The sequence below is a fragment of the Poecile atricapillus genome, chromosome 4, assembly GCF_030490865.1.
Source record: "Poecile atricapillus isolate bPoeAtr1 chromosome 4, bPoeAtr1.hap1, whole genome shotgun sequence".
NCBI classification, from domain to species: domain Eukaryota; kingdom Metazoa; phylum Chordata; class Aves; order Passeriformes; family Paridae; genus Poecile; species Poecile atricapillus.
In genome coordinates, this window is record NC_081252.1 from 50,660,070 (window position 1) to 50,670,335 (window position 10,266).

Sequence of the window (10,266 nt, forward strand, 5' to 3'; positions counted from 1 at the left end):
CACTGCGATGTTCAGAGAATTCCATTTCTCCTCTTGATGAGCACACAGACCTAGTTAATTCACTAAGTAACCTTTATTAAATTGAGCAGATGGGAAATCACATTTTTCTTTTTCTTGCATCAGACAAAGGTTAGAAAAAGGTCACCAAGATTCCCTCTGAGATTCAAGATACCAAACACATGCAGTATGCTAAATTATTCTTCCTTGGATGTATAGATCCTGTTCTTCATTTCAGATCATATTATGCACTTTATCTCCACACGACGCATTCCCATTTCAGTAATACCCATGTTTGCAGTCATTTGCACTGTACAGAAAAATTTGCTGGGCCCTGTATCAATGGGGTGATCAGGTTGCATTGTCCAAAAAAAACATACTTGATTCTGTAAATGCTTTATAGTAACACAGATATTCATGTGAATGCCAGCACACATGGAGGTTTTTTTTGAGAATTTTGCGTAGTTGGTTAAAGGTAGAAAAAGAGACTGCCCACTGAAATTAATAAACTTGTTGTTTGTTCCAGGCACTGGAGTTAAATGCAGCCCTAAGGGGAAACTGCATGTTTGCATTGTGTAATGCAAGAATACTTCATCTCCTTGGCTTGTATGAACTGGAGGTGATGCTAAACTCCCACTGGGGAATTTGGGTTTTTTCATTCCATCCTGTAAACCAGCACTTTCATCTACTTACACAGGAGAGCTCTATTTCCTTCTGTTTCTCGAGCAGTCCCAAGAAATTTAACAGGCTCATTCTCTGATGTGAACTAGTGCTGTATTTTGAAGGCTGATAAATCACATTGGTGTAAAGCTTGTGCAGAAAGTGAAGAGTGGGATGTTTGTGCTTCCACTCTGTCATTCATTTTCCTGTAACAGTATCAATTCAAACATGGGTTAGTATTTATGCTGAAGTGTACTGTCTCCATCTGGATAATGAAGGCTACAGGAAATAAAAGCTACAAAGTGATATAGCAGAGTGGGTATCATCACTGCAAACAATATTGGTAAACAATTGATTTCATACCACAATTTTTTACATCATCTGAAAATGTACAAGACAAAGTGGCTTTTCAGCACAGTCTTCAGTTTGCTGTTTCAGAAGATGTTCAATCTTGTTCATATTTATTTTGCAGTGGCTAGAAGACTGCAAAAGGACATTTGGTACTGATGATGGTATTCATGGGACTAACAGAGATGCCCAGGTAGGTGTATGTCATTTGTGAGTCTCAGGATATGAGATTAAAAATCATCTTTATTGTACAGAAATTCTAATATTTGTAGAGAGATTAAAAATGTATGAAAAGCTTTTCATTTCAGTTATCATCCTATCTTTTGGAAACTCAGAGTCTCATGAAGTGGCAATAAAAATGGGTCTTCTTAATAAAAGCTGGCAATCTGTCTTGGATTCTAGACTTAATAACACTGAGTAGATAAGCAGAATAGATACCATCCGTGTACCAGCAAGTCTGCTTTTCTGCTGCTGTTTCTAGAAGGAAAAAAAGATTAAAGTTCTGGTTATGTGCTCAGATACATTGTCTACTCAAAAATTTCTATTGAATTTAATATATTTAGTACTATAGAACTACATAAGACCTTTCTGGAGCCAATATTTGGGCAAGAAGTAACAGGGAGCAAAGTAGCAGTATAGCAAAAAGCTCATTAAACACTTCTGTCAAAATATTATATAACAATAGGTTAAGTAACCATTAATATTAGTTGAATATTTTGTATGTATTTGCATGGCACTCATCCATGTTTAATATTACTAATTGCTATAATAAGTGATAGCTTTTCCTGAAATGGACTAGGACTGGGTTTTTTCTAAAATATAATAGCTGCATAATACTGATACAGCAAAACCAGCAAATGCAAAACCTGACATTAGTAGGTACAAGGAGTCTGCCATCTGAAGTACTGTGGTAAGGACAGTGAAAGATGGAAGAAAGAACTGCAGGTAGCAAATTAATTTAACTTTTCACAATGACAGTTTGACAAAAATCTCAAATCCAAACTGAGAAAGGAGGAATTTTATTTCTTTTACTCAGCTGAACTATTCACTGATGCACTTGGTCATGTTTCTGCTGCTGAAGATGTAGTCTTCAGCAACAGAAATGTTTACTGTATCTATGGACTATTTCTTCTGTTACACAGTTTTCTTTTGCTGTTCTTCATCTATATACACACGTATGTTTGGGGCTTTTTAATTTAAACACAAAATGTTTATTTTTAGAGTAGTGAAATGTGGTAATATAATGTTCATTTTTATACTGCATTGAAGTTGCACATTTAAAAAAAGTCAAGTGAATAAGCTTAGGTAATACAAAACCAGTAAGATAATTTGCTACTATTTGCAAGGACTTTTATCTTGCCTATGAACACATACTTTAGTGTATTTTATACTAAGTATACGTATTTGTATACTGACTGGTATATCTTTAGAAATAGTTAACATTTACTATTACCATACAGTAAATGCTGTATATAATTTAATTAAAAAGCAGCACTTATGTATTTCAGTCCATACTTAAAATTTTGTTTACATACTCCAATAAATTATTCTAACATTTACTTGTTAGAACAGAACCATTCTTACCATGAAGGTAAATGTTACTGTTCCAACTGTGTACCTGGGGAAACTAAGAAATGGAAGAGAAGCAACATGCAGGCTTTCAAATAGTTTGTACAGACAGAATCCATGATTCCCTACCAAGGCAGTTGGACCTATTCTTCCCTGCTTCTGCAGGGTTTGAAGATAGCCTCTGAAAAGGAGTTTGAGACCAATTACACCAATTATTAGTTGTGGGGACTTGTTTTGATTTTGGTTTTTAATCCTAGCCTGCAATGGCAGTATGTTGGTAATTCTTCAGAAGTCCTTGTAAATACAGAGTGGGGCTGCTAAGTCTAAGCAGCCAGCCAGTTAATGCTAAAAATGTGTAAGTGTTGTCTTGCTCAGGAAAACAGATATGTTTCATTTACTTACACAAATAAGATTTTCTTACTAATTTTTAGCACTGTGGTCCATACAGCTAAGGAATAGCGAGATTAATTCTGTTCTGGCTTTTGCATTGCCAGCAGACTCGCAAGTAAATGTAATTATTCAGTTCTTGCTCTCAGTGCATGTAAGCCTGAAAGAATGCATCTGGACTCTGGCTAGACTGTTTCTACAGGACAGGCAGGTACAAAAATCAGATTATTTCTTAAGTAAGCACATATGTCAAAGACACTGAAGCAGTAAAAAGCCGTTTTTAAAGGAAAACCTCTCCTGAATTTTAAAAAGGTAGCTATTAAGGTGTGTTTTGGGGGGAAGGGATTAATTATGGCTTACAGTAATAATGAGACTTGCCTTTAAAAACACTGGAACTTAATGACTAGAATTACTAAATAGTCAACCCTGCCATTTTTCAGAATCTGATTCTCTGTGCTTCATTAAAGTGAGTCATTGAAGTCATGTTAACTTCTGCAGTTCATGATCTTTTGTCCTCAGTGTTCTGTGCATTAGAAATATAGTAATTGTGCTGAGTATATAATAGCACAGAGTGCAGAACAAAAACATGCAGTGTAACAAAAATTTAATGTTTATAACCTGGGAAGCACATAGTATATAGCTTACATCATGTACAACTGTGCTTAGTAAACTCAGCTGTTTCTTTCTGTTGGGAGTCAGACATCCGCTGCATCTTTGGGTGTTTTGCCTTCAGGCACATGGTGTGATTCCAAAGGAGTTGTCCTGTGCAGAGCCAAGAGCTGGACTTCAGTGATCCTTGTGGGTCCCTTCCAGCTCAGGGTATTCTATATTTCTTTTATTCGGCTTGCTATAACCACTGTGCATCCCTAAGTGCCATCAATATGCTCAGTGCTGTACAAAGCACAGGAGTGGTGAAGTTCACATCCCTAGTCTGACATATATTTTCTGACTGCTTCTCTCCTTATCCCTCTTTGCCAAACATTTTTCTGAAATGTCTTGTGAAAACCAAGTGCAGTAACATTACAGGAATCTCTTGGAGGTGTTGAGAATTGAGTTTAGCAAACCCAAGAACTTTTAAACTGATTCAGAATCCAAATTAACCTTGCCTTTCTAATTTTAAAATGAATTATTTTTGCTTAAACTATTGTGACACAGAACAAGTGAGAAGCTTTGTATAGATGTTCAAATCTAAGTGTCTTTGATTTTGATTACCTTAAATTTGTGCACCTTTCAGACTACACAATTTATAAAGACCAGACAGGGTTGTAAGAGTGTTATTCATGCTGTGGGACAACAAAGCAAATAATTTTTATCTTTAGTTAGAGCAGCAAGTAATTTTACGTCAAATTTAGCCTGTTAATTTTTTTTACATTCAGGATATATTTGGAGCATGTTACTTGTATTTCTTCTTCCATTTTACCTGGGACATCTTTTACCCTAATTAAAATTATTTCCTACACTAATTCTTGCTCTTTTTTCTTTCTTTGTATTTTTGTGACCTGCTCATCTTCTTGCTTAGCAAATGGAAATTCTAGCAGTAAGTGACAGTTCTTGATTTATCAAATACTTAACCATGCCAGTCACCAAACTGGTCTCCATCTGTCTTGTCCATTTGTGAAATAATGATGTCTTGTCCTAGACTATTACAGAAATGCTGTGTGCTTCAATCTTGCATCATCTAACCCATTAGACTGTTGGTCCTTTGTAGATAATAGGATCCAGTAGTTAGTAAAATGTTATAAAGATTATTCCATTAGCACTAGCTTTTATGTCCATATGTGAAGCAGTATTAACACTGTCTGCACTTCTCACTAGTGTTTTAGAGACATAAAAATGGAAGCAAGACAGTGTGTAAGTTAATACAGCTATTTCATTTTGTTAAGAATATATCATGTGTTATTTTCTAAAGCAGAATAAGAGCTGCCTTTTATAAAGAAAACATTATTCTTGCCTCCAGGAATAGAATTACTCCCCTCCTACTCTGTCAGGCAGTCTAAACTAAGGGCCAGGTTATATACTGTTCTTATAATATAAATATTAATGGTTATGAAAGATCCTATACTTACAGACTACAACTGCTTTTTTTGGATATTAGATCTTGAATTTAAAATTGTAAAATATCAACAATAAAAGTAAGTGATCTATAAAACTCTAGTGTTTAAGACATGAAATCTTGAAATGTTCCAGACATTTCAAAATGTCTTTTTAATCACTTCAAATCCCACTCCACTCCCCTTCTTGGAAATGTATCTTATTAAAAAGTGAACTTCAAGTCTCTGTGAGAGGCTGCTTGTAAATCTAGAACTGAACGAAGCTTTCACCTGCTTTTCATTAGCTTACTGTATATCAGCTTCTAAATATTTTTGGCATTTTCTTTAGTAGCCAAATTAACTACTTCTGATTTTGCACACTATACTGAAGAACTTGTGATTTATTGTCTCTTGTACTAGATAGTAAGAGGTTTTCACTTCCTGAATATAATAGTGTTGTTTACATTTGTAGGAACTGGAGTTGTGTCGGAGGCTATACAAATTGCATTTCCAGCTACTGCTTCTGTTCCAAGCCTATTGCAAACTCATCAGTCAAGTAAAAACAATCAAAAAAGAAGCAGAGGTAATGAAAACCATGCCATTCAGCTAGTAATTGTTGACATTTTAAAAGCAGACAATTTAAAACACATTTTGAAAACATTTTCATCAGTGGGACATCCTTTTAGAAACTGGAAGAGGGTTCCAGCTGTTTTATAGCCAATTAATAAAATATTTAAGTAGAGCTTACAAGAATTTTCTGAGATGTTCAATTATCTGTGATGATTTTTGTACAGCTTGAAAGCTCTTTTAAAAAAGAAAGGAATGTAGGGAGTCCAGTGATGAGGATTTCAGTAGCACTCCTGGTGTATTCTAATCAAGCTACAATCAAGGCACATCAACTCCACTCAGCAGAGCTCTGTGATGAAGCCCCTTTCCATCACCCTGGTGTTTCCTATAGCAAACACCGCAACTTTCTACCAGCTGATTCATTTAACTGTGTCACTTCAGCCACCATTCAATTATTCTGCAACCTTAGTCCCCATCCTAAGCACAGTTAGTAGTGCAGTCTAGACCTCTTATGCCTGATTTTTAGTTGTAGTAACTTTAAAAGGTGTTTTTCAGCTGTGCACATGTGGTACATATGTGATGTTAATTGAGTTGTGTGCATTATGCTATTAATAATGTCTTCTGTAAGTTCTCTCCTGGGTCTGGAATGCAACAAACAGGGGTAGCAGAAAAAAAAAGTAGGGTTGGTCTTGCTTGATATAGTAGGGAGGAACATGAAAATCCCAAGGAAAACTCTTCGTTTTATGACTAGCTTCAGAAAAAAGCTGCATGTTCCTCACTTTTATTTTCAGATTTTTGTAGAGCCTGCAAAAAAGTTTGTCTGAAGAACACTCTAGAAGGCTAGTATCACATCAGTCCCACTTCTTGCCTAAGTTAGTTAGATGCAGAATCATGTTCTGAGAGATGGCCTCGTGTTTTACTCATGTGTTGCAGCTAAAGCCAAAGATATTATTATATACATTGGCTGCACTACTATTACTGTGCTGGGTTACCAGCCTTCCGGATTTTTTCCTACATATTTAAGATGTCCTTGTAATGGCACCATTGCTGTCATACCTTTCTAAAATGTTTCATTCTTCTTGTCAGTTTGTTATTAAGTGACATAAGGAGAAAAGAAATTTATTTTTTTTAAATAAATTTAAAAATAACTAAGATGGAAACTTCATCAGGGAAAGCCCAAATAATTGACATGCATGCTTGGGCCATTAAATTAACTGTGTACTTAAGCAACTGCAATAAATATTTGGGTATTCTTTTTCTATTTCTCATTATTGCACAGAGGAGGAAAAATAAAAACCTGATCTTTGGAAAATTACTTTGGCTTGAAAAAACATTTAAACTAGAAAATATAACTTATACTTGTTTTAGGTAATAAACATGTCTGAAGAACTTGCTCTTTTGGAGAGCTGCCTGAAAGAGGCCGAGGCAGTGTCTGACAGTGGTATCGAAGAAATTGAAATTGCAGAGGCTTCCCAAGCTAGCACAGAAACAGCTATTCACTCCCTCATTGAATCCCTGAGAAACAAGGAGTTTGTGTCAGCTGTGGCACAGGTCAAGGCTTTCAGGTAAGTTATGAAGAACTGCTTTCAGATCTTGAGTTTCTTTACAGACCTTTTTAAATTAATAACAGGGATAGGCACTATGCTTTTTTATTTTTTCAGTTCATGCTGGATGTCCTTGTTGAAAAGGACAAACACTGTTGCTTCATTACAGATTCTGGGGTTATTTTTTAGTAATTTAAGAAAAGTAAAAAACAACTTTAGTAATACTTGTTCTTTAGAATTTATCTCTGAGAAACCATACTGTTAATTACTGGGATTCAAGGGAAGAAACATTCCTCTAGCATTTTTCTATGATTTTTGTTCAAATATCTGCTTAAAGAATAAAAGTATTTAAACTTTCGATTTTTAAATCCAAATTGCCTGTTATTTCCCCTTGCATTTTCCCATCTTCTGTTCAAATGTCTGTTTAAAGAACATTTGAACACTTTTTTTTTTTTTTTTTTTTTTTTTTAATGTTTAAATCCAAACTGTGTGTTTACAGATCTATTTGGCCCCACGACATCTTTGGCAGTTCTGAAGATGACCCAGTTCAAACATTACTGCACATCTATTTCCGTCATCAGACACTTGGCCAAACTGGCAGCTTTGCAGTTGTAGGCTCCAACCAAGATATGTCTGAGGCCAGCTCAAAGCTAATGGAACTTAATCTAGAAATCCGAGAATCTCTCCGCATGGTGCAGTCCTGTCAGCTTCTAGGGAAGATCAAAACAGGAATAACGCTTGTGACCACTGGATTGTGAACAGCTGTCATTTAGAAAAGAAGTGATGATGAAGACACTTCAGACTATTATTGAGCACCTTTCACAAAAAAACAAACCTCCAGCAATCCTGACAACCAACACACTTTTATCACAGCAGGAAACTCTTTCAACAGGAGTAAAACTCTGAAAATTGAAGTGAACATCCTACTTGACTGCTCTTTCTACACAGCAGCCTGTGTGGCAGTAGTATTTTTTTATTAAATTTGTGTATAAAAACTACATGAAAGGAAAAGGGCTTAAAAATATAATGCATACATATGCATTATTTTTTGTTGTAACAGAACTATAAATGATGTTTGCATCAACAGCCTCTACAGGTTGGATCAATATCGCAGGTGGGATGAGGCTAAAATCGAGGCTGGTTTATTTTGGCTGAAGACCTGCAAGGCTTCCTGGCTTTCCAGCAGTAGTAGATAAAACCATCAACTAACACCGAATGAGACACTTTGCAATAGTCATGAAGAATGTGCAGTCAAACATGAGTAGAAATGGCGTGTGACTGCAAAAAACATTGACTTCTCAGTGTTTTATTTGCTTTTGTTGTCTGTAATAAGGAAATAATGTGTGTGAGTTAGAATGTATGGCTATGTGACAGTTGTTTTTTGAAGGTATGGATGATTGTTAAATAAGGTCACAGAGCATGCTTAAAAGAGCTGCAAGATTATTTTTGAAGAAATTTTATTTTATTAGATCTAATCCTCATAGTGTGTAAATGTTAGGACATTTAATAATATTTTAAACTGGGATTTCCCAGTGTTTCTAAAAGAAATAATATATCTGTTAACTTTATTGGAATGCTGCTCAGTTCTCTGACCAGTGCTTATGTTACAAATATTGATAACAACTAACCAAAAACTAGCTGCCTGCAGAGACTTTAAAATGTATATTAAAGATATATGCTGCCCATCAGCAATTCTCATTAGAAGTTAACTTATTTTATTCTGTATATATTCTAGAAACTGTATAGTGCAAAACCAGTATTTTTTGTGTAAATTTGTGCAATGCACTGTTAAAACAGTAGGTGTAAAAAGCTATGAGGAGAAGGGGGCATTCCCTCTTGGTAGTCACATGCAGTACTTGCAGTCTGAGTAGCCTGCAGGTTTTGAAGAGTGTGAATGCATGTATATGCATCTTCATGACTCAACTGAAGCCTAAGGAATTGGGACTATAGAAAAAAAAAGACAAAAAAAACCCCTGACTACCAAAACATGCAAACAGGCAATATACTCATAGTTTAAAGTCTGTAGCATAAACCAAACTGGATTCTGTTGAAACCAATAGCATTTTGTAGAAAAAAACAAAAACAAAACAAAACAAAAAAAAAAAAAAAAAAAAAAAAGAACAAGAAAAAAAAAATGAAAAAAAGAATGTAGTCCCACAATTCCTATGATTTGAAAGGAACACCCAGTATTTTTATATACATCTCTTACCCACTGTGATATTTTTTAATGGGCTCTAATTCCAGAGTTTAGAATGTAGAATTGAAATTCTTAGCTCTGCCTTTTTGGGGGAATTAGACCCCACTAGAAATGTAATTATGCTGAAATGCATTAATTTGAAGGCACTGTGCACGCTGTTGGACTGCTGACAGTAGTTATCCTAACAAATTCTGTAACTGGTCAAGGCACATTCATAGTCACTGTATTTTTTTCCCTGTCCCTGATAAAACTGAATTTTTTGATGGTTTTGTGGTACTGTAGATGGTGTTCTTAATTATTTAACTAGTATTTACAGGGGAGAGGTAGTTTTATTTAGGGGCGCATTACACTTTTATTTACATCATCTTTTACCAGCTTTTTTTTGTAAAAATAAAAGATATTGTATCTCTCATTTTGTGTATTTTTACAAGCTGGAGTTTAAATACTTTAGCTAAATAGACTAAACACTGACAGCAGAGGCCGGGATGCTCTGAAGTAGTTTTTTTCCTTGTATGTCCTTTCTTCGCAGCAGCATTTTTCTAGGCATTGTCTGAAGCTGTTAATGGATTTCTCATGAAACTCAAATTCATACATGTAATTCCTTATGTTACACATCTTCCTCCATTTATAATGGCTAGTGGAACCTGGTCTTTGGAGCAGAATCGTGTTAGCTGTCTTTTACTATTGCTTTAATTTCATTACGCTTTTCAAAAATTACTCAACTGCTGTGTGAGCTATCACCCTGCATTACCTGGTGCAGGGTCTGTGCCAAATCCAAAGCTATGGTAAAGCTGTTCAGAAACAAGCAAAATATCAGAGATCTCTTTATGAAAAAGCTGTACAGAGCAAGTTCAGGATAGCTTTGAAGAGCCAGCACCATGCAGGCTGTTCCCTTCCACTTTGCACAATTACAATAGGTCAGGAGTAGCTTTCCTTCTTCTTGCTGAGTCTAGTACCCACAATCAGT

The 10,266-nt window shown here is 35.4% G+C and overlaps 1 protein-coding gene across 12 annotated transcripts in view; it reads left to right on the top strand.

The window, feature by feature from the left end:
* FRYL (FRY like transcription coactivator) overlaps nt 1–9,580 on the top strand; it is a 161,085-nt gene extending 151,505 nt beyond the window's left edge. For 9 of the 12 annotated variants that reach the window (XM_058837376.1, XM_058837366.1, XM_058837368.1 and 6 more), the window contains 5 exons: nt 1,130–1,198; nt 4,481–4,498; nt 5,464–5,574; nt 6,927–7,123; nt 7,602–9,580. In XM_058837376.1, the coding sequence (XP_058693359.1) occupies nt 1,130–1,198; nt 4,481–4,498; nt 5,464–5,574; nt 6,927–7,123; nt 7,602–7,860 (654 nt within the window). In that variant the 3' untranslated portion in view covers nt 7,861–9,580. The remainder of the gene's footprint in view (nt 1–1,129; nt 1,199–4,480; nt 4,499–5,463; nt 5,575–6,926; nt 7,124–7,601) is intronic. The other 3 variants (XM_058837369.1, XM_058837378.1, XM_058837374.1) reach the window with 1 other exon arrangement.
* The last annotated feature ends 686 nt before the right edge of the window (nt 9,581–10,266 follow it).